The sequence below is a fragment of the Propithecus coquereli genome, unplaced genomic scaffold, assembly GCF_000956105.1.
Source record: "Propithecus coquereli isolate 6110/MARCELLA unplaced genomic scaffold, Pcoq_1.0 Scaffold572, whole genome shotgun sequence".
NCBI classification, from domain to species: domain Eukaryota; kingdom Metazoa; phylum Chordata; class Mammalia; order Primates; family Indriidae; genus Propithecus; species Propithecus coquereli.
In genome coordinates, this window is record NW_012151641.1 from 543,309 (window position 1) to 567,245 (window position 23,937).

At 56.8% G+C, this 23,937-nt stretch overlaps 1 protein-coding gene across 1 annotated transcript in view; it reads left to right on the plus strand.

Annotated features, from left to right (window-relative positions):
- TCERG1L (transcription elongation regulator 1-like) overlaps positions 1 to 23,937 on the plus strand; it is a 155,531-nt gene that overhangs the window by 40,938 nt on the left and 90,656 nt on the right. The window contains exon 6 of the mRNA XM_012658111.1: positions 4,574 to 4,765. Coding sequence (XP_012513565.1) covers positions 4,574 to 4,765 — 192 coding nt within the window. The remainder of the gene's footprint in view (positions 1 to 4,573; positions 4,766 to 23,937) is intronic.

Genomic DNA, 23,937 nt, shown 5'->3' on the forward strand with positions numbered 1-23,937 from the left:
TTCTGCAAACCTGGCTGAGCCGACTTTCTCAGTCTACACACGGGGCAGTGGAAGTCCCCTTCTCGTGGCTATTACGGAGATTACTCAAAATAAAACATGCAAACAAAGCTCTTTTGCAAGAGTGGCCGCCAGAGAAGAAGGTGGCTGGCGGTAACGGTGCAGACGCCAGCGGGGACCAGCTCAGCGGAGGGCGGGGCTGCGTGCACGGGGCTCCTTGGGCTGCTGCTCTCCCCTCCCCCACCCCGGGCTGTCTGCAAGGGAAGCCCACGATTAATCACTGTTTTGCTTAAAATATTGATTTTTATAAGTAACCCTTATAGGCTCGCATTTCTGGCCTATCTCTTAGCTGGCTTAGCAGGGCTTTTGGCTGGACCTGTCTTACCTCACCGTTTATTTATTCAACTAAGGGATTCTCTGCCGTCCCTCTGGGAGAGCAAGTCATAATTATTTATCAGTCGACACAATTGAGGCTGCTCATCCTCTGAGCCCTGCTGGGAGGCATCTCCCGGGGCGGCAGCTGGCGTCCCAGGGCTCTGATGGGCTCCGCGTCCTTCCTGGCCGGTGTCCTTGGGCAGCGTGTCCCGAGGGCGTTTATCTCTCTGCATCAGCGCCTCCCCTGGTATCGTCTTTCCGGCCCGGAGCCGTGTGCGTGTGCTCAGCTCCCCAAACGTCCGACCTCGGGTGCAGGGGAAGAGATGGAGGGAAACACAGCAACCGACAGCTTTTCTGCCCCCGAACCGGCCTCCCCGCGCTCGCTGTCACGGACCCTCCGTAACCGCGTTTGAGCGTCCGCCTCCCGCCTGCATTTAGGACGTGCGCGGGTGCGTCGCTGTGTCCTGTGGGCTCCTCGCGGGCCGGCGTGAGGTTCTGCTCGCACGGCAGGCACAGGTGCTTGCTCTTAGCGCACTTCACAGACACCGCGTCTACACAGCGGGAGGGTCGTGGCAGCCTGTGTCCGGCTAGTCTCACCTCTGTCGGTGACGTTTTTCCAACAGCGTGTGCTCACTTTGTGTCTCCACGTCACATTCCGGGAATTCTCACGATAGTGTAAAGTTTTCATGATTGTCGTATGTGTTGTGGTCTTCTGTGATCCGTGATCTTTGATGTCGCTACGGTGATTGTTCCGGGGCACCACAGAACGCAGCCGTGTCAGACAGAGAACTTAATTGGTAAGTGTGGGTGTCCTGACTGCTCTGCGCTCAGAGGTCCCCCCTCTCCCTGCCCCTCCGCGGGCCTCCCTGTCCCTGAGATTCAAGAATATTGAACATCGACAACTGGTCACTCACCATGGCCTTCCTTGCCAGCGAGAGGAGGAGTCCCATGTGTGGTTCTCGCTCTAAATCAAAAGCTGGAAATGATTAAGTCTGGTGAGGAAGGCATGCCAGAAGCTGAGATAGGCCAAAAGCTCGGCCTCCTGTGCCAAATAGTTCTAGGGAAGTGACATTCACCGGGTGTTGGGCAGGTGTCGGGGGAGGGGGGATGGGTAAACGCACACCTAAGGGGTGTGGTGCGTGTTGTCTGGGGGATGGGCACGCTTGTAGCTCTGCCTCGGGCGGTGCAAAGGCAATTTATGTAACCAAAGCGTTTGTACCCCTGTAATATTCTGAAATTAAAAAAAACAGGCAAGTTGTGAATGCAAAGGAAAAAGTTTTGAGGGAAATTAAAAGTGCTACTCCAGTGAACACACAAATAATATTGATAAGATAACAAATCAGCCTAGTTGCTGATGTGCGGAAAGTTTGAGTGGTCTGGGCAGAGATCGAACCAGCCACAAGATTCCCGTGAGCCAAGGCCTAATCCAGAGCAAGGGCCGACTCTTTGCAGTTCTGCGGAGGCCGAGAGAGGTGAGGAAGCAGCAGAGAAAAGTCTGAAGCCAGCAGAGGTCGGTTCACGCCACTGAGGACGGAAGCCGTCTCCACGGCACGACAGCACGAGAAGCAGCAGGTGCAGATGGAGACGCTGCAGCCAGTTGCCCAGAAGACCTAGCTCAGGCCATTGGTGAAGGTAGCAGCTGTCAGCAACAGACTTTCAAAATAGATGAGAAACAGCCCCATGCTGGAAAAAGAGGCCGTCTGGCACTTTCATAGCTGGAGAGGAGAACTCAGTGGCTTCAAAGCTCCAAAGGCTGAACCTCTGGGTAGGGGCTCATGCAGTTGGTGACTTTAAGTTAAAGCCAACGCTCACTTACCTTCCCAACAATCTTAGGGCTCTTAAGCATTATGGTAAATCTATTCTGCCTGTGCTCTGTAAATGGAAGAACAAAGCCTGGATGTCAGCACTTCTGTTTACAGCATGGTTTACTGAATATTTTAAGTCCACTTTGAGACCTACCGCTCAGAAAAAACAACTCCTTTCAAAACGTTACTGCTCGTTGACAATGCACCCGGTCACCTAAGCGCTTCGATCGAAATGTACAAGGATATTAATGTTTCAGGCCTGCTGACCCGACATCCATTCTGCAGCCCATGGATCAAGGAGGAGTTTCGACTTTCAAGTCTCATTATTTAAGAAATATTAAGGTTATTAAGCATGAAATGTCTGATTTCCTTAAGTACTAAGTTTGACAGTTGCTATCTCTGACATTTCACTTTGCTACCTCTTGTTTTATTTTTATTGTGAAGGTACAGCCTCAGTCTTTCAAACACACATTGTGGCTTGTGATTATCTGTCAAAAATTTTTTTAGAGAAATTTTGTGAAACCATGGATAAGTGAAAAAATTCTTGTTATTTTCAAGTATAAATTCCGTCATGGAACCAATGCAGCAAAGACAGCTCGAAATATTAACAAAGTGTTTGGGAAGGACGTGGCTAACGAACACACAGTACGTACACAGTTTGAGAAGTTCCGTTCTGGTGGTTTTAATCTTGAAAATGAGCCACGTGGGCAACCTGAGACCAAGGTGGATAATGATGAGCTGAAAGCTGCAGTGGAAGTGAATCCATCTCAACTTACACACGAATTAGCAGCAAGGTTTGACGTTACTATTCCAACAATATTGGGCCATTTGAAACAAATCAGCAAGGTAAAGAAGCTGGATAGATGGTTCTGCGTGAATTAAGCCGGCATCAGAGGAGACATCATCTCTAAGCTTGCCTATCTCTGCTGTCACGACATAAAGGTGACCATGTCTACACCATATTGTTACATGTTATGAAAAATGGATTCTTTTTGACAATCGCAAGCATTCGCACAATGGTTGGATAAAGATGATGTGCCGAAACACAGTCCAAAACCGCATATTCATCCAAAAAAGCTACTGGTGTTTGTCTGGTGGTCCAGCGCTGGTATTATTGACTACAGCTTCATGAAACCTGGTCAATTGATTACAGAGGATGTCTACTGCAACCAATTGGATGAAATGATGAGGATGCTTGTGATTCAGCAGCCAAATTGGTCAATAGAGACAGGCCAATCCTCTTGCAAGACAACACTCAACCACATGTCACACAAACGCTGCTCAAACCATAGAAGCTGGACTTAGAAACTCTCTGTCATCCACCGTATTCACCAGACCTTGCACCAACTGACTACCACTTCTTCCAGGCTTTGAACCACTTTTTGCAAGGAGAAATATTCAATTTTCAACAAGCTGAGGAAAATCCTTTCATGATTTCATCACCACTCTCTCTCCAGGCTTCTTCGCTGCTGGCGTGAACAAGCTACCATTATGAACAAGCTACGGCACTGCATGTTCCCCTTGGTATGACTGTATGCGCTGTTTGACGTCCACTGCGTGGACACACTGTTGTCCATACGACCACCAGCCTTCTGCTGTTTCCTGTGACTCATTACGATCCTTTGTCTTCAGGCACTGGGAGAGTGGAGGGACCACGGGAAGGGATATGCCGCATCAAGAGTTGTGAATTACGTTAAGATTTTTAGAACATATTTCCAAATTTCTGTCCAGAACTGGTCAAACTAAGTTTCCACCATCCATACAAACGGTGCCTACAAAATACTTCTTAGAAACCACACTTACTTGAGGAGTTGAGGATTCTATTAAAAGAAAGAAAAAAAGCTTTACTACAAAGGCACGGAAACTTTCAAATGCTTCCTTCTAATGCCTGAAAAGACAAGCCGGATTCTATGGGGAGCCCGGCCCCCCGCGAGGGGCTTCCCACGCTGAGCGGGGTGAACGAGCTCGGCCCTGTTGCTATGGAAACCCCCCTCCAGCGTGGCCCCCACTGCAAACGCACCCCACGTTCTTCCTGTGCTACCCGGGGCCCTGTTGGCTGCTGCTCCGCGTCAGGGCGCCTGCCCCGTGACCGTTTCTGGTTGCACACGCGAGGCTTGCGCACCACGGCGCAGCTGCTGCTCTGTGAGGCACATGGGCCCGGCTGGTCCCGGTGCCTGTGAGCTCCGTGGCTCACTGAACATCACACAGCCATGGCGCTAGGTGAGCGTCATCGCTGTGACGGATTGAGAACGCTTCACAGACATTTCCTCTGGGGGCGGCGGCCACGGCAGGGCTTCCACGAAAGGGGGGCTGGTGTGCTGACACCGTGGGCTGGGCATCTGTCCCCTGTGGACCCTGGCATCCCCACACTGACCCTCTGCGTCCCTCTCTTGCAGGTGGTTGCCACAACAGCCTTAAGCCGATCAGCAGTGGTCCCACAATCGCCATTGCCGCCGCCGCCGCCGCTGCCGCCATGGTCTCCGTGGACCCCGAGGGTCTCCGGGCCCCGTCACCCTCCAGCGTGCAGCCGTGCCACTTCCTGACCCTGGCACCCATCAAAATACCCCTGCGGACGGCCCCCTTCGCAGGTAGGCACAGAGCGGGGCCTCTTCACGCCTCATGCTGCTCCCAGCGCTGCACTGTGACCAGCAGGCAGGGGCCGGTGGCCCCCATGTTTGTGGGACACGGAAAACCCAGCCCCGGGGAGGGACAACAGATTGAGGTCAGGTGCATCTGCCATAGAACCAAGTCTAGCGTTGCTGTTGGAAGAAATGAGACTTCCCTTTACTAACTAATGCACGTAGAGCATCCTGGTAGTGCAAGGACCAAGCAGGTGTGATTTTCTCGTGTGGGGCGTGCAGGACACAAGGGCAGCGTGCAAGAGGAGCTCAGCGTCTGTGCACAGTGCTGGCCCGTGCTGCACACGTGGGCTGGGGGCCCACCCACCACAGCAGGGCCGAGTACCAGAGGTGTGGATGGCACAGAGACATCGGGCCCGTAAAAGCAGTGGGCGTGCTTCCTTTCCAGAAACTCCTCGGGGCAGAGCCGGGCTGGCAGTCGATCTGGGGTTCTGGGAGGTGCCGGGGGAGGACTGCAGGCCCGGGGTCCTGGCCTGGCTGCAGCTCTGTTGTCCGCCTGTGTTCATGGCCATACGTGTCTGTCTGTCAGCTGTGACCAGCACACCGTGGCCCAGCCACCTGGCGAGGTGTTTGGCTTCTCCAAACAGCAATAGCAACATTGATTTGGAATGGCACAGAGTAAATCCTCAATTCTTGTGAAATGGCACTATTGTTTTAGTTCTAATTGTTCATGTAATATGGAGAACTTAGATAGAAATTCTGCAAAAGACGGTATCATTAATTGCTATATTATCAGAAACAGAAAACACATCACTGGATGGTCATAGGCACACATGTAAATACATGTGTACTAGCTCATGGTAAAGAGACATAACCTGGTTTCACTACTTTCCCATTTCTGGGAATGTTTTTGGTTTGTTGGCTTTGTTTCTGGAAAATCTAACGTGGTCTTTGTCAACACTGGGCCTCGGGCACTTGCTGTTTCTATACAGGCTGAGGCGTTAGTTGATAAGTGGGCTGTTGTATTCTCAAGAGCAGAATCTCACTTCTATCTCTCACGCCAGCGTCTGTGCGGCAGGGTGTGCGGGAGAAAGTGAAACACACGGATAATCTCTGTGTGGAACAGAAATTAGAGCTGCGTCAAGATTTTGGTTAAAATTCATCATTCCGTTGACATTTATGGAGGGTGACTTACTATTTTCCAGAAAATTAATCTTAGAATCAAAAACTGTGTCCCCCAGGGGTGGCTTCACTTTCCATGTCTCTTATATGATTTATAAAGTGACATAATAATTAGGCATCTTCTCATGTTTGCATTTGATAAAGTTCCGTAATCAAATTGCCATAATGTGCATTCGGTTAGAAAAAGACAAGCGTCGACATTATCTATCTTGTAGATTTCTGGAGAAACGGGCTGTCGCCACGACGAAAGGGGCGTTACTCAAAGGTAGCTGCTAACATCGCCCGTCCAGAACTGGCCATTGGATCTGAAAACCCTGCTCTATAGGAGCGGGTCGCGTCAGAGCTGAAGCACAGTCGGGGGCCGAGTCGGGCCAGTGACCGGGTCGGAGCTGGGAGCAGTTTGGCCAGTCCCAGGCCCTACCTACCCTGGGGTGCCGGGTGAGGGGGCCGCTGGGCGGTGGGACCACCTGGTGCTGTGGTCCTGGCCGTCTCCTCGAGACCTTTGCAGAGGGCAGAGAGGCAGGCCATGCGCGTAAGGAATACAAACCCCCAGTACTTTCTGAAAAGCAAGGCTTGAAGGGCACGGAGGGGTGGAGCCCACCGGCGGGGCCGTTTCTCAGCTGCCGCCCCACGGAATGCCTGAGTTTGCGGCGTCACCTGTTCGGTGAGCAGTCCCAGTGACGTCCAGGCAGCCGCTGGGACAGCCCTGACTCCTCTTCAAACAGGTGCACTGGGCAGGGGCAGAAGGACGCGGTGTCGGCGGGAGGCAGGGCGGGCAGAGGGGACCGGGCAGCGTCCACAGCACACGGGCTTGGACACACTCCGGAAAACACAGCTCGCTGGGGAGTTTGCTCCACTTTCACATTGATTTTATGAAAGCGTGTGACTTCTATCTGCAGATGAATAATTCTGTTTTTATTCATAAAATAATTCCCATTTTATATAAATGGGTTTGACTATTTTATTTTACACCCTTGGCGTGGCAATGAACGTCAGGGGCCTCACGTGGTTTGGGTTAATGCTCCCAGCTGGGGGTACTTTCATTGGTGGGGGGGGCGGCATTTGGCAATGGCTGGAGACTGTGTTTGGTGCCAGGGCTCGGGGGCTGCTGCTGGGACCTGGTGGGTGGAAGCCGGGAGGGTCCCCCAATCCTGGAGCCCCCAGGACCACCCCATGGTAAAGACTTAGCTGGCCCACAATGTTGTAGAGCCTCCGTCAAGAAACCGTGGTTTCCGTTACTGAAACTCCACCCACCACACCGTGCAGACCTGTGTGGGAGCAGAATGAGCTCACCTGGGAGTTGATGTCCCATTAGCTCAAGGGCCCAGGGAAGCGGGCTCCGCGCTGGAAGAAGAGCCGTAAGGATGCCCTTAATTACATGCCTGCAAGGAGATTGGGAGCTCTGAGTAAGATGCCATATGATGTTTAAAGAGCCCACGACCAGGTCCAAACTCAGTCGAAAGGAGGTTTCTCTTTCAGAGTGTTGTGGACAGGTGCAGCAAGGTGGCCGCTCCCGCCGCGCGACCACAGTGCGGAGACGTCCCCTGGGCCCGGCTGCCGTTGGTCTGTTCACAAGCAGGCCCCTCTCCGGGCTGTACGTCACCCGCGGTGTGTGTGTGGCGGTATCTGTGCCTCTGCCTGCAGCAGGCGCAGGTTCGCCGAGCCGCGGCCACGTGCACCCAACCCCGCAAGTGCCCGAGGCCAGGGCCCCTCCCCACGTTGCGCGTCGATGTGCCGAGCACCCGTGTGCTCCGACTCGGAGGGTGCGGTCGGGAAGGTGCAGAAGCAGGACAGGGTTGCCTGGAGAGACTGTTGCCAGCAAGGTGGCGCCTGCCCGCCCCTCCTCCCCACCACCCACATGGGTGCCTGCAGAGCGGAGCCTGTCCCCTGTTCACTGTCGTCCGGGGGTTTCACCTCACGTCCAGCTTCTCCTTCGAGCTCCCGCCGGGCGTGGCGCTGCACACGTGTAGTCCCAGCTACTCGGGAGGCTGAGGCAGGAGGATCGCTTGAGCCCAGGAGTTCAAGGCCAGCCTGGGCAACATAGCGAGGACCACCCCACGCCTGCAATATCAATTAAAATAATTTTAGAAGAGACTTTAAGCCTTAGAGCTTCAGGTTAAAGAAGGAACACGTTTGGGATGGCGGAGGGATGTCTTGCATCCTGTGTATTGCTTGGTTTGTAGGAAGAATGAGCCACTTGTCAAGGGCATAATGAAGGAAACCAGGAGGATTTGCCGAGGGGCACGGAGGTCTCCGGGGCTGCGTGGCCCCGGCGCGTGCTCAGCCTTCGTGCGGGGAAGGGGCGGGGCCAGGTTCCGGTGGAGCGTCGTGTGGCCGGGGCTCTGGCACCTGCCCCTGCGGGATGGAATGAGTGACGTGGTTCTTCTTTTAAGAACGATGATATTTATTTTTAAAAGTTGGCCCACCATTTCTTCAGCATGCAAGTGAGAAAGGTGAAATATGAGTGAGCAGTTTTGGTCTCTAGTAGAGCAAATTACAATACTGTCACATACAAATATTAAAAACTACCATCTGCCTTGGAAGCCGTTTGCCACCTGTTCTTTTGCTTCCAGAACCATTTAATGGTTTAAATTTAACATTTTGTCCTGCCACAGAACAGCTGGGAAGTGACTAGTTTTTTTGTTCTCTCGGTAACTCGCCAGCCGAGCTCCGCGGCTGGTCAGGACGGTCTCGCGCCGGAGCCGCGCCGCGCGGCTTTCATGTGGCCGCGCGCCCCTCATTAGCCGGCTCCGCGGCTGCCAAAGCAGCTTCCGTGACAACCATCCTCCAGCCGTTCGGGGATAAAGTCTTGTCTTTTTTTATCATCCAGGAATTGTTTCCTCCTCCACGATAATAAAAAAATGTCATAATATGTATTAACATTTTAAAGATTTTCAGAGACAAAAATACTGTCACCACATAATTACTTACACCCCAAAATGCCTGAGACGCAGCTGGCTGCTGGGAGGAAGACACGCGTGTTTCTCATGGAGGGATTGCGCTGCCTTTAGTAGAAAAAAAATTGGATTTAAACCAACAAAAAACCTTTGCATAGTTAACTATCCACATAAGTGAGTTTGTATTAAGAATGCTCACGAAAAGCCCTGCCTTAACCCTCTACAAGGTATCTGGGTAACAAAAACATTTGTGCCCTGTTAATCTTTTGAAATAAAAAAAAGAATGCAACTAAGAACACCCAAGCTGGCTCTACTGCATGCGGCACGCAAGGTGCAGAATTTCCGCATGGACACCCGCTGCTGCTATTGGGGTCCGAGGTGAGACTTGCGTTCACACTGGACTCTCCTCTCAGCGAGGTCTGCGCCCCCGTCCAGAGGAGGGTGCCCCGGCCCGTCCCCACTGCCGCCCTCCACTCCTGCCGCCTTCCCGGAGAAACGCCAGGCGGTCTATCCCCATCAGCGGTTTCTCCGGTTAGCGCCAAGTCGCTCTTTCCTTGCAAGGAGAATTTGGAGGTGTCGTGCACACAGAAGCGGGGGTCGGTTTAGGTCAAGTGTGGAGAACGCTAATGCAGTGGGCATCAGAGGCCTCCCCCAAGCCTGCGATGGGAGACGCTCCCAGCACCCCAGCCTTCCCGGGGGTGAGTGCTCTCCCGAATGCGCGTCTGCCACCCTCTGCTGTTCTGTCAAAGTGCGCCTCCCGTGCGTGTGCGTTGTCCGTAGGCAGCCGATGCATCATTTGCGCTCTTTTCGATCTTGCGTGAGTGTAAACGTAGTTTGTGCATCCTTCAGTGGTCACCTTCTTGCTAAATAACGTCTTTTCCTAAGAGTCATCCCCGCTGGTGTTTGTGGGGGAGGCACGATCGTGTTTCCTCGTCCCCTCGCCGCGGGGGGACGTCGGGCAGCTTCCTCGAAGGTCAGGCGCGGCTGTCACCTCCTCCCTTCCGAGGCACTTTCCTCTGCTGCAGTCGCTCCTGGGGTCCCTGCAGCGTCTCACGTGGCCTCATCCCGGGTAATAACTCGCGCCAACTTCATCTTCCGCCTCTGCTCCCCTGAGCTGTGGCTGATAGACCCAATTTCTCACTGGAGCCTTCACTTTCTAATGGACATCTCCAGCCTCGCTTTTCTATAACAGAAGTATTGATTTTCCAGCGCATGATTCTATTCATTAAAGACAAACAAAAAGTCTTTTCTCCTGCGTTGATCCAGGAAAACCTGTTCCCTGTCCCCCGGTTCATACCATGCTGCTCCGTGGCTGGAGCATCACACCGGAGGTCATCTTGGACCCTTCCTCTTGCCCGATAGCCCCGCTCGGTCCCTCAGCACCGCTGCCCTCCTTCCCGCCAACACCGAGTCCGCTGGGCCTCCGCCTCTGCCGTGGCCCTGCCACGCTGCCACGTCCATCCACGCCTGAGGCTGCCCACCTGCTTTCTCTGCCCCTCTCTGCCCTGTGAGCCATTTCCCACAGAGCAGCCAGCCAGGCCCTCCCCTGCTTAAACCCCCGCAACGGTTGCCTCCCACGCAGCTTAGAACAAACCCCAGACTTCTCCCGAGGCTCTGGACGCTGTCTGTGGCCCCGCCTGCCTTCCCACACCGAGCTGCCCTGCATGTGCCCAGCGAGCCTTAGCCCTGCTGGCCTGCTGGCGTCACCATGGCTGCCTCAGGGCCTTTGCACGGCAGTTCCCTCCTCCTCCAGCCCCTCCTCCCCTCCTCCCAGCACTGTCCCCGGCTGGTTGTTCCTCCCCCATTCAGGCCTCAGCTCCCAGGAGTGGCACCAGTCCTCCCCTTCCACAGTGCCCTCGGGATAAACTCCTTTTCATGACCCGTACTCACTCTGTAGCCTGCATCAGTGCCCGGAATCATCTCTGGTGTCTATTTCTGGCTTATTTTTCCTCCTCCCACTGAAATGTTAGATCTGCAGGGCAGGGCCCCCCATGTCTTGTTTCCCGCGGCTTCCCTGGTGCCAGAACTGCGCTGGGACAAGGCCGTCCCGTTGCTCTCTGCTGCGTGGAGAACGGCCCGTACACGGTGCTACGGCGAGTGAGCGCTCGGACTTGTGGGTGGTCCTCCCCTGACGTTTCGGGGTGCTGGTCCGCTCTGCGCTCCGTTCTCTGCAAGACAGTGAGGAGATGACTGCCCTGTCTGAATCGGGTCGGCCTGCACCCCACCCCACCCCGCCCCGTCCTGACCAACGGGCAAGCTCAGGACAGCGGGAGACCAGCCGTGCGCCGCCGGTTCTTCTCCGCCGTGGTGAACCGCCTCGCCCCCAGCCCAGAGGGGTCGCCCGCTCCGCACTGATCAGAGTCGTGACCCGGATGCCCAGGCAGAGAGGGAGGCTGTTCTGCAAAGGACTTCACAGCAGCGGGCATGGCCCGGACACGGCATTCTTGTAGGATTTGAATTTCCTCGAATCCAAAGCTTTCAAACCACGAGGCCCGTGGACCTGATGTAGCCAATCCTGTCGCTAAAGCTGGAGATGGTGCCAAGGGCCCGCCAAGGCGGTTTCGCCCGCTTCCCGGCACCGCGGAGGGCAGAGAGAGGCCGGGACCCTGCTCCCCCCGTCCAGGCATTTCCCAGGATTTCCGTCCCACGTACCACTGTCCCTCCCGCCCACATGCGTGGGCAGAGCCGTCGTGCTGAGGTCAGTGGCCGTGACTGGGCCGTGGCTGGGCTGCGGGCGCAGAAGGGATGTGGGATGGGTCCACCTCTGCTGGCTGGGGGGACCGGAAGCCTGCAGGAGGCCGGGTTTGCGCCGCAGGAAGGGCCTTTGCCGGGAGCCTGCGCCCAGCCCCACGGAGGAGAGAGCGAGGCCACGGCCATGCACACCCTGTGCAGACGCCGCCCTGTGTGGGTCCTCGGGATCCTCAAGCAGAGGCCAACTTTAGAAGAGACCCCGGAAGGACCGAGAGAAACAGGGTGGTGTGCAGACTGGGGGTGGGGGAGCCCCGTCGCGGCTTTAATGGAAAACAGTGCGCAGGGAGGCCGGTCGCTGGGTTGGGTCGCGCTGCTGCAGCCGGGTGTACTTCGCATACTCGTCATACCCAGAGCAGCTGGCCGCATCCCCGCACGGGGCCACTTCATCGAATTTGTGGTGACAGCAGTATTGGAAATAGGACCCGTGACTGGTGGCGTCAGAGGCAGCGACAGGGACATCTGGTGAGGACACGGTGGAGCGGGGGAGCGGGGGCGCGGGTGGAATCACCATGGGGTCCCGTGATTGAAAGCAGGGTCTCAAGCCCTGGACCCCGTGTTTGCAGCGGCGTTACCAGCACGGCCAACGGTGGGCGTGATCCAAGCGCCGCTGCTGGTGAGCGGATGGACGGAATGAGGAGATTCCGGCACACGCTGCCACGTGGGCGAGCCCCAAGGACACGAGACTAGGTGAAATCAGCCGTCACGAAACGACAGATCTGTGTGAGTCCACGTACGTACGCGGGTCCGCAGGAGAGCCAAATTCACAGGGACACAACGCGGACGGCGGTGCGGGGGCTGGGCAGGCGGGAGTGGCGATAGCGTTTAATGGCGCTCTGCGCGCTGGTCCTGCCTGCAGCCGGCCCGCGGGGACGCCCGTCCTCTCCGGGCTCCAGCTGGTCCTCACGTGCGAGGAGGGAGGCGTGTCCTCACATGCACACAGAGGAAATCTGTTCCAGGACATTTGGAATGTTCCAGACGGACAGCATTAAGAGGCGGTGAAATGTCGCGTGGGATGCTCTTCGCTGGGAGTTAGGTTCCTGCCTCTGCTCGGACTCGGCACCGCGACAGCCTTTCCAGCACAGACCTCCGGCGCCGTTAGCCGTCCGGAGCACAGCAGAAACCGAGGCGTGGGGAGGGGAGGCCTGTGAACGTGGGAACAGCTGGCGCAGCGCACGCGCCGCCCTGGAGGCAGCTGGGCGATGGGGGCTCTGCGGGGCCGGGGGAGGCAGAGCGCCGCGGCTGGCTGGGGCCGCTGTCGCTGCAGGATGTGTGGCATCCGGGGTGGCAGGGAGGGCTGTCCTGAGCGGGGACCGGCGTGCGCGGGGCACAGGCGGGGGCGGAGCAGGTGAAGGGAGAAGGAGCCGCAGGGAGGTCGGGACTCGCTCCGGGCACAGGCCAGCAGCCCCGGGAGGCTGGGGTCAGACCCTGCAGAGGGATAAAGGGCCCAGCCGTCAGGGACCACGGCTGAGGACCAAGGACTGAGGAGGTGACAATGTGACGTCCGGAACGCTTTGCTGCCACCAGGTTTTCCTGGAATTTTTCGGTGCCCTGAGAGGGGCCCCTACTTCAAAGATGCCGGGGCTCCCTGGCACAGACCCGGCTCCTGGGTGTGGTGATGCGCGGCCGGCGGCTTCCGCTCTCCTAGGCAGGAGTGTGGCGGAGCTCAGGTGGGAGGCGGAGCCCGGCGCTGCGGTGAAACGTGAGGGCTGACCAGAGAGGGCCGGGTGCTGGGCTCCCCTTGTGCCTCCCTGGGCCGTGAGAAAGGGAAAGGGGGCTCGGGAGAGCGTGTGGCCAGGGAAGGGGCGCCCGCTGCCCAGTGCTCTGAGCTCGCCGTCAGCGGGCCTGTGTTGTAGAGTGTAAGTGCTCACTTGGGGAAAAAGTAGAAAAGCATAAATAACAACATTAAAGTTGCCCATAATCCCTCCACGCAGGTGAACACCTGCAAACCTTCCCAGCGCCCCGGTCAGCGCAGGCCACGTGTGAGGAGCAGCTTTACCGCGCGCGGGGGCGGTGCCCGCGTCAGCCACTTGCTGTGCCATTTTCCTTCTTTGAAATTATGAACCGCCGGCTGCTAGAGGAAGCCCTGTGCAGTCTGGTGGTTTTCCGTGGACTGTCTCTAGAAGGATCTACACGGGAGCAGGGTGGGCTCCACCAGCGGCGGTCGGGCTGTACTCAGGACACGCCTGTTTGATTCGGGGGCCCCTGCCCCGGCCAACTGCACCCTCCTGCTGACCACACGGATACCGCCGAGCCAGGCAGCCCGGCCTGCGCGGACAGTGTTTGCTCAGGTGTTCTGTCCGCACCCCGGCAGGTGTGTGCTGTGTTCTGTACGTGGCTCCCTGTTTGCTGGGAGGAGACTGACGTTAGCTGTTCCGTGCCAGTGCGGGTGTCCTTCCTGTCCCCAGGCTCTCCTTGCCTGGCTGAGCACCTCTGCTTCCCTGCAGGGATTCGAAAAGGAGGGGCCCCACCTCTGCCACCCACCACAAACCAGCTAGCGTGTGCAGGCCGGGGCACGTGGACAGCACACACGTGACGTCCCAGCCAGTGGAACCAGGACGGGGTGTGGATACGTGGTTTCAGCTTTGCACTGGCGGTATAAACTGGCAATTTGCTCAGGTGGAAAGGAAGGTTATACCTGAGACTTTTCAAGAAGGAACCGAAGTCAGGATGGTTTCCAAGGGAAAGCACGCGCTTCCGTGCCCAAGAGGCCCCCACGTCTATTTGCCGTCCTGGGAAGGCCACTGTCCTCCAGGGACCCGTGGACGCCGTGCCTTAAATGACTGCGGGGGGTGGGGGGTGCACCTGGCCCTCGGGGTCACGGAAGTCCAAATGTCAGGGCTGGAGGACGGCGTTCCAGAGCCTGCCTCTGCCCGTCCTCAGCTGGGGGTTGCGTCTGCAGGACGGCAGGACAGCCGCTCATGTCTGCTTAAGATACGTGCAGCGTAAATCCGAATTTTCCCAAGGAAATCATCCCGTTCTGTCTCCCACTTGGTAACCAGGTCGGCCGCCCCACTTCCCTGAGCCCCGACTAAGCCCCAGCACCGGGCTTGGTTCTGAGTGTTTACAGCAGGCGCGTGAGCAGAGTCCTTCCCTGGCAGACTTGGTGCCCCGGGGCGGGAGCCACCTCCGGACCAGGTCAGCTCCGCCGTGTCCTGTCCCTCGGGCTGCGCAGTCCTGCCGGGAGCTGGCCCCGGGCGCCGTTCCAAGGGGGACGTGACTTGGAGGATGTGGGCCTGAGACAGATCCGACGCAGCCTGGGTGGGGCGCGGTGGAGCCGAGGGGCCTTGGGTGGGGGCGGCGTCTGGAGAGGGCGTCTGCTGGTCGTCTGGGGACCCCGAGTCCCAGGGCTCTGTCCCTGGAGTTCGTAACTTCTCCTCCCTGCTCAGGGCAGGGCCGTGCGTCTGGGCTCGCGTTGCTGGGAGGTCGCTCACGCCTGGAATGCCGTCCTGAAGGCTAGAAGGTGGCTGGTGTCCAGTTTTCCCCTGGCTTCTGCCCACTTCCCGGCCCTGCGTTCTGGCCCAGGCGGTGCCCACAGGAGGAGGAGGAGCCTCCCAGGCCCCCTCACTTCTCTGCTTGCTGCCGTCCTCCTCTCACGGGGAGACGCCCGGTTGGTTCTCCCTGCCCCCGGCTCGCCCATCCTTCCCACGGCCTCACGTAAACTGTAGTGTGCCGCCTCGACCGCTGGACCCGGCCTGCCGACCTCCCAGTCTCCACCACTGGGTCTCTGCCCAGCCAGGGCGGCCCTCTCTGGACACTCGCCACGCTAAGTGCCATGCGCAGCGCTTCCTGACTCTCTCAGGGCCAAGCCTTCCTCCCTGGCACTTCCGGCCAGCCGGCTCATCCTCTAACACTTGGCTGGGCCCCCTGTCAGGGTCAGTGTCAGAGTCAGTGCACACAGCTGTCCCCCAGCCAGGCCGAGAGCCACACGGTGTAACCCCCTCCAGCCCAGCACCCGGGAGGCGCCAGCCCTCCCCGGCTTGGCTCCTCTGGAGGTCCCAGCACTTCAGGGGCTGCTCGACCCCTGTTTACTGAAAACCTGCACCGTCTACTTCCTGGGGCCCAGCCTGGGCCTTGCTCTGGCGCTGTTGCCTCCCGGGAGCTCTTCCTTCTTGTGGGCCGGCCCTTTGCTCGTGCCTGGTACATGGGCAGCTTGACAGATGGCTTTGTCCTGAGCAAAGGTGACAGTGTGGCCCCCCAACCCCCAGTGGCAGCCTCCCCGAGGCCCGTGCTCCTGCGGGCCCCTGGCCAGACTCCCCTTGGCCTCAGCCCCAGCCCCGGAGCTCCCGGCTCCCGCACGACGGCCCAGGAGCACCTCCCATGTGGTGCAGCCTCCTGCCAGCTCAGGGCCTGACCCCACCAGCTCTCTCGAGACGAAGTATTTAGCCTGTAGGCAGAGACCCTTCAGAAGGCCCTACTGCTGTCTGGGCCGTTGCTGCTGGAGTGGCTGGAGGACCCGTGTCCTGCGCAGCTTGGCTTCCCGGGGAGGGTGGTGAGCTGGTCACGTGGCCACGTTTCATGTTCCTGCTCCTGCCCTGGGAGAGCAGCCCCCACTCTGGTGAGAGCACAGCAGACAGGGCACCCGAGGCGGGGAAGCTGACGCACCTTCCAGGGGACGAGGCCATGGACACTTAGGAAGCTAATGCCCTTACGCCTCTCCCAGTTTTTCGAAAAATTATGATTGTGAACCTCTTAACAAGCGATGGTGTCGGCTGCTATTCCCCACGATAATTAATCACAGGCAAACTGAAACAGTTCCAGAGAGGTTCAGCCTGGCGCCACCGCCCGAGAGACTAAGTGCCGAAATTAATGTCACTCCCACAGACGCCTTGCATTTGACTCTTTAATTACGTTCTGCCGACACTTTGTCCAGCGTGTGGTGGGGTCCCAGTTCCCCGCTCTGCACGCTAGTGGCAGGCGGCAGTGGCCGTGGTGCCAACAAGACCCCGTCAGGAGCCGGACAGGTCCCCCAGGCCTTCATCAGCAGGCCCATCCCCAGGACGTCCCTGGTGTCTTGGCAGCAGCAGTGGCAGGGCTGTCTGCGCAGGGGCCTCCCGTCCCCGGCCCCCCGTTACTCACGCGGAGGGTGCAGGGCTGGCTCGCGGAGCAGCGGGAGAGGACGAGCCCGGTGTGCGGTTTTCAACCTCCGCTTGCCGGACACTTGCTGCCCTTCCACCCGCCAGTGCAGGTCCAGCGGCCGAACCCAGGGCCAGCGCGGGGGACTCCCAAAGAGCGTGAGCACGGGACGGCACGAGCGGGTTGGAGGCCGTTAACGCACCCACCACCCCCCGAGGCAGGCTCGCCGGCACAAACAAACCCACCCAGGCATGCGACTGAAGATAGATAAAAAAAAATAAACATAATAAAGAAAGCAGGAAATAAAGAAAGAAACAAACCACTCACCCCCCGCCAGCCAGGCATGCCTTTCACACACACAGCGCCCGCCTCCTCCTAACAAAGAAGGGAAAGAACGCCCTTCCTCCCCCCTCCGCGAGCCAGCACTCACCCCACCCACCGACCGCGCCCGCACGTACGCAAGCAAGGGAATGAACAACCAGGGTCCGACAGGCACCAACCAATGAATAACTAAGTCCATACACAGACTCAAAACAAAAGAAAAAAAAGAAAAATAAATAAATAAGTAAATACATATAGGTTGAACGTCCCTAATCCAAAAATCAAAAACCTGAAACACTCCAGTGGGCACTTCCTTTGCGTGGCGTATCGTTGCTCACAAAAGTTTTAGACTCTGGAGCATTTCCTGTTTCAGGGTTTCAGGTTAGGGATGCCCAGCTGCCGTGCGTTTCTGCAAGTATCTCGAAATCTGGAAAAGATCTGAAATTTGAAACACCCGTGGTCCCAAGACTGTTACGTAAGAGACACTCATCGGTGCCTGTTCAATAGCGTGACCACGCAGATGTTGCCGTGACGGCCTCAGCCCCGGTGAGGATTTAGCATCAGGGTTCAAGGAGTCACTTCACTCGTCTCTAATTGCGCAGATCACCCGCTCTTCAGCTCGTGCAAGGATTAGCTCGCGACTCTCTCACGCATTTTGCTTGTCCTGCTGTTCCTCGTCTTCTTCCTCTTACGAATCTCCAGTTAGCTGTTTCCAAATTCTTCGCTGCGCTTTTCTGTTCTGTTTCTCTTCTTCTCCCCGGAGGCCCCTCCCTGCTCAAAGCATCCGTCTTCCGATTCCCGCGCTCCTGGCGGCGTCTCCCCTGGGCCGAGACACCGGGGCTCTTGTCACTGCTCCGCTGGCTCCGAGCCCCTCGTCCCCAAATCCAGGTCACAGCTGCACTTCCGGAGCTCGCTCTACAGTAACGTCCTGGGAGAAGATGTTTCTGATCCTTCGCTGTTGAAATTTCTGGTCTTTCCTTCAAATGTGATGGGTGCATTGTCGAGTTGTGCAATATTAGCCCGAATTATTTTCCCTCAGAGTTTGAAAGGAAACGCTCTACTGTCTTCTAGAATCTGAACCCGCAGAGAGAAAGACTCATTGGAGTTTGTGTGAGTTTACAGGCGATGACTGGTGTGTTCTTTCTGTGAAAATACCGTGGTAACAGCGTTCCTTTTATCTTCGCTGGTCAGTGGTTTTCTAAGGATACCTGGACGTGTTTTAGTGTCAGTTCTGTGGAAAACGCTGGGCATTTTCAACCCAGAGATTTTACACACAAGACAAGGCGACATGCAGTTAATAGACATCGTGTCGTGTTTCACGTGGCGCCACCCCTCACCTCCTGTACCGTGCAGACACCGCACTGGGTGTTCCACGTAGCGCGACACGACGCGCACCTGCCGCGACCCCTGGCCTGGCCGCCAGCGGGGAGGTCCCAGTCTCGTGATCCTCCCTCCTCGTGTCCTTTTCTTCCCTCTCATGCTTTTTGCCTCTTTGACCTTTTCCCACATTCTGGTGGACTTCCTTAACTTCGTTTTTACATCTATTGCATCTTTTTAAAAAATCTGCTTCCGCCTCTCATTTTTCTCTTGTCCTCTGAGCGCGGCTCCCTGTCCTCTGCAGCATGTGGTCCATTCCGTGGTGCTTGTGGTGCTTCCGCCTGCTGGCTCTGTGGATACGGCTTCTGTGTCTTCTTTCATTTCATGCCTGTGCGGCTCTCTGGACCCTCGGAGCCCCCCTGCCGGGGAGCCTTCCTCTTTGCTCCCCGTGGTCTCCGTCTCCGTGGCCTTGTAGACCTTGGCTGTTCTTTCCTTGTTGAGAAAAAGAGCTGGGGACGGATTTGGGGGTTGGGGGTCTCCTCTGCTCTGGGATGGCCGTGGCTGCAGCCTCTTGGGTTTCAGCCACCGGCCCCTGCGCCGCTGGGCTCCTGGGGCCGGGCGTCACGTGGACTGGGTAGTGTCACATCACGGGGACCAGCACAGCCAGGGGGTCTGGCGGGTGAGATTCTTCCCCAAGCCTGGTGTCTCACCTCCTGGCCACCAGACATGTGCCTGTCCAGCCAGACATACAGCATCCCGCCATACACGCGGCCATCCCAGGGAAGGTCACCCCGCTACATTCTGGGATGCTTCAGGATGATGCCCCACCCCATCCCACAGAAGGGTCTTGGCTCTGACCCGAATCTGCTGCTGTCCCTGCACACCAGGAAGAGGACACGGCCCTCTCTGGGCAGGAGCCGGGTGGGAGGCCCAGGGCAGGGTTTCCACAGCACTGGGAGCAAACCCTCCGGGGCACCGGGTGTCTCAGGCCCTCAAGGTCAACCCTATGCAAACCTCTCTGCCCATGCTGCTCCGCTGACCTCCGTGACCTCTCCTGGCCTGCTGGGCTCTGAGTGACAGTCCCGGCAGACGTGCGCCTGGAGCCTCCGGTGTGGTGTCCTGGAAGGCGTCTGATTATCACCAAACCTGTTTTCATTATTTGACCACTTGTCAAAGTCTTCAAAAAGCCTTCTTCGAGGTAATAAATAAATAAACAGACAACAAGGCACCATATTGTTTTTTTGACATGCCTTTATTTTTAGGAGATAAGACATGGGCTGGCATTTCGTCCTCATTTTTATTCTGGGCATTGCTGCCAGTGTCTTCCGTGGCAGCCTCTTTTCCCTCTGTTATCTCTGGTTCCCACATCAGCAAACGTTCTGTGGGCTGTTGTTTATCTTTTCTAAGTGTCCGTTAAGGGCTGCACTCAAGCGAAGGTGTGAGGTCACATTCAGAAAGGCCCTGCACGTCCTCCGTCTGCTTCTGTGTGTGAGTGCGATGCCGCGCCCCGGCTCAGCTCTGCTTCCGTCCGTCCCAGCTCTCTGGGCTTCAGCCGCCCTGACGGACTGTCCTTCGGGCTGCGCCCTCCTGGGTCTGCAGTAGGTGAGAATGCACACACGGGACTGGGGCCGTGGCTTCTGTGTTCTCAGGGTTTCAGCGTGTGGCGGGCAGGGAGGCGGCAGAGCAGCAGACGCACCTGCCCGGGTCTCGGAAACACCCAGGACCAGCAGGACAGGTGCCACGCTGCCCGGCACGCTCCCTCCTGGTCCTACCAGACTGAGCGTGGCTCCAGCCACTGCAGTGCTGTCCCCCGACCCCTGCAGCCCCACCTGCATGGTGGGCACGAGGTGTGGACCGTCTGGGGACAGATACACAGGCCTGTTTCCAGCACTCGGGTGAACACCAGAGACAATGAATATGGGGAAAAGCTCCTATGAGGGATGCGCGTAACTTCTGGAAGCCTCTCCTTTGGGTGAGACTAGTTCCCTTGTGGCCACGTGAGAAATAAGCCTCTCCCTGCTCGCCGGCCTGTATGTGGACAGCCCTGCCGTGGGCTCCTAGGTGGGCTTTGAGCGACACCTGGGAGGACCCCGGCCCCGTGCTGCAGTCCCTCGGAGGGCTGGCCCTCTCCTCAGTCCTTCTTGGTGAAAGCTTTGCAGACTGTCTCCACACGTTATACCTGGGGAACAATGATATTACCTGTTCTCTGCTGTGGGTTCTTTAAGGAGGCAGCCCTGGGCAGAACTGGGCTGCGGGAAGGCTGCCAGGCTGGACCCCGAGGGTGCGGTGGATGGAGGGGCCAGACGTGGGATCCCGGAGCAAATCACACAGGGCCTGAAGCCTCTAGTGGCTCCTCGAGTTCTCAAAAAACAAAAAATATTTTGATGAAAACGTGGCAATGTTTGCACCAGGCTTCAGTCACAAATGCTCTAAGTTAGGACTTAGGCGGGGAGAGATGCTGCATAAAACACTCCGCTCAAAATCAGTGAAAACCTCAGCAAAGGGCGCAGGATGATGGGCAGACGCACCCGACCCTCCGCCACGTGGCCAAAGAACATTCAGACTCGGGAACCCTTCGGTGTCCTGAGGTCCAGGCCCTTTGCTCCTGCAGGGGACGCGGGGGAAAGAAGCGTGTGACCAGCTGAACTGTGGAACTGACGTTTCCTGCCCAGCCGACCCCCTGGCTGGCTACCCGAGCAAAGAAGCACGACCACTTCAAAGTGGGGGCCACGCGACATCTGGCCGCTAGGAAGCCAGCCCCTCCCGCCTCCCGCCTCCCGCCCAGGCTCTTTGCAGACCTCAATGAAGTTGCTGGCTTTTTAGAGCAGTGTATCTCCAGGTGAATGCATGAATCTGTACTGAGCTAGCTGCACTTGCCGCAAGGCCGCGAGGTGTTTCTGGATGAGATGAAAACTGCCCTGGGCTCTTCCTGTGTCTCCGAAAACTCGCTGGGTGGACAGGCCAGCACCCCGGGCCTCCCGTGGCACTCAGACAAGTGCGACAAGGTAGCGCTTTCGATCCTCCATCCTTTCGGCAAAGATTTACCGCCGTCTGCCCCCGCCACACATGGAGGGTACGGGCCACACAGCACAGCGCCCCGGCCTTGCCCCCACACTCTGCAAACCACGACAGACAGCGCCTCGAGAACCCACTGGAAGGACCACGTATGCGTCAGATGTGCCTCAGAGGTAAACCTCTTTCCTTTGGAAATCATTAACACCCTTTCAAAGTACTGTTTAAAATGATGAAATTTTATGGGAGTCCCTGAAACTGTCCTGCAATTTTACTTAATCAGATACAATGCAACAAAATTATTAAGCTACTGGGTGTATTAATTTATCTTCCCCGGTTTGCTTATTTATTCGCTCACTTATTTGGATAAATATTCATCGAGTGCCTACTCAGTGCCAGGAACTGTTTTTGGTACTCGGAAGACCTTGAGAAACGACCCCAACGTCTCTGCTCTCACGGGGCTCTGACCGTGGCGGGGGCGCTGGGTTCCGTGGGGGGTGGTGGGAAGTGCCGGCTTGGAGGACGGACGTGGCGGGAGAGAGAGGGAAGCTCGGCGCGGCCTTACTGCAAATGCAGGGAGCTGCTGCCGCAGGGTCGGGTCAGCCCACGGAGAAGGTGGCCTTCTGGGCACGGCCTGGAGGACGAGGGATTTAGCCGTGTGCCTCTCGGGGGACGATATCCCAGCAGAGGGCGGGCCTGGGTCGGGGTGAGCCTGCTGCGTTCCCACACCAGCGAGGAGGTCAGAGTGGAGGTGGGAGCTGGGCTTCCGTGGGATCTGCAGGCCTGTCCTGCCCTCCGTGTGGAACGGGACCCTGCGGAACCTGCAGCAAAGCGAAACACGGAGAGACGCGTGGTTTTGACAGCGCCGCTCTGGCTGCCAAGAACGCGCCGTCGGGACAGAAGAGGAAGCGAACTGCGAATGTGGTGACACGTGTGAGGATGATGGGTCGTCGCTCCGTGTGACGCAAACAGGTCACGTGAACGCTCCGTGTGCCCAGCCTCTAGGAACACGTGTGTGCATGTTCTTGCTCGCCTGCCTGGACGCTTTCCTTCTCAGAGTGCGAGCTTCCGGCGGATTCTCATTATAGACGCCACACCTCTCCTCAGCCCCCCGCCCCGGAGAGTGAGCGGCCGGCTGGGCAGGGGAGCGGCGCAGAGACTCGGATCCTCGCCCCGGTGGGGGCCACAATCGAAGGGATGTCATTTTTCACTACGAACAGGCTAAACGGGAGGGTTACGCGACAGGATACACGGCAGGCGAACGTGGACCCTCACCTTCAAAGACAGTTCTGTGAGCAGTGGTCCCCACGGGGCACTGGGGTCCTGCTGTGTCCACACGGCCACGGCACGTGGTCCATCACCATTCCGAGGCTGATTTCCATGGCTGATGAACAAGTGGCTGTTTTTATGAAATGGTTTAAAACAGTGGCAGTAATAGCTCATTTACTGAGAACGGTGGGATGATTTTTATGGTTGAGTTCATTAGATAATAGATCACAGATAGAGACACGTGAGCCCCTCACACAGGAGCTGGGAGCACCCGTTGCCACCACACGGATAACAAGACCCAGAGGCCAAGAGTTTGCGTGTAAGCGAGACGCACGGTGTCTTGGGAGACAGCAGGGCAAGAGTCACCCTGACATTTGCAGTTCAGATTAGGAATTTGGGGGTGACTCACTGCCTGGCACAGACATGTAGGTGAACCTACGTGCCATGGAATGTCTCTGATTTGCTCATACTGAGGGGTACTGTTTGCATTACGATATTATAGTTAATGTACATTTCTTTAGTTAAAGACCTTCCATAGGGATTCCCTGTTGTTTTTAGGGGACTAGATGAATGCATCCTCATCTTATAACATTCATGCGCAGCAGAGGTAGAGAGCGAGACGCAGTTGGCCACCACCAGCCCCCACAGCGCTGGCTGCACCGTCCGACTTTGGGGGCCCTTCCAGATCTCTCTGTGCTGCAAACACGCACAGGTCTGTTTGGCTGGCCTGCACGGAGTTGTGTTACAAATGTTGTTCCACGTGTTGAACTTTGAAGCTGTTTTCTCTTGGAATGTTTTCCATATCAGTAGACAAAAATTGACTTCATTCCGTAAAGCGCACACAATATTCCATGATTTTGAAGTGTCATCATTTATTACATTACTTGCCTGTCAGTATTTTATAGTCATTTTTATCATTACAAATAATATACAGACACCTTTGTTCTTATTTGTAGTATTTTTAGGACAGACTCCTAGAAATGGAATTGTTGGGCCAAAAGTGAAGCCCCCTTTTTTTAAAGAGATGCTGCCTGTGTCTTTTTCTCTTACCCTCGGGGAAGAAAGGCCATTTCCCTGCACGTTTGTGTTTCTAGAGCATTCTGCTTCCACCCTCCTCTCGGGCGGAACACCCATCTTTTATTCATGTCGCCATCATTGAAATTCTCTTAGAAAACTACTTTGTGGGTACACTTTAAAAGTAAACTGCTCTAGGCATAGGGGTTTTCACGGGTGCTGGTTTTGGGGTTTTAATCAACCTTGGGCACCCCCTGGGTGACCCCACTGCAGAGGCAGGAGCCGTCTGTAGCATCCTGGGCCCTGCTGCTGCCTGGACTCCCCCACTGTCGGGCCACCTGGCGT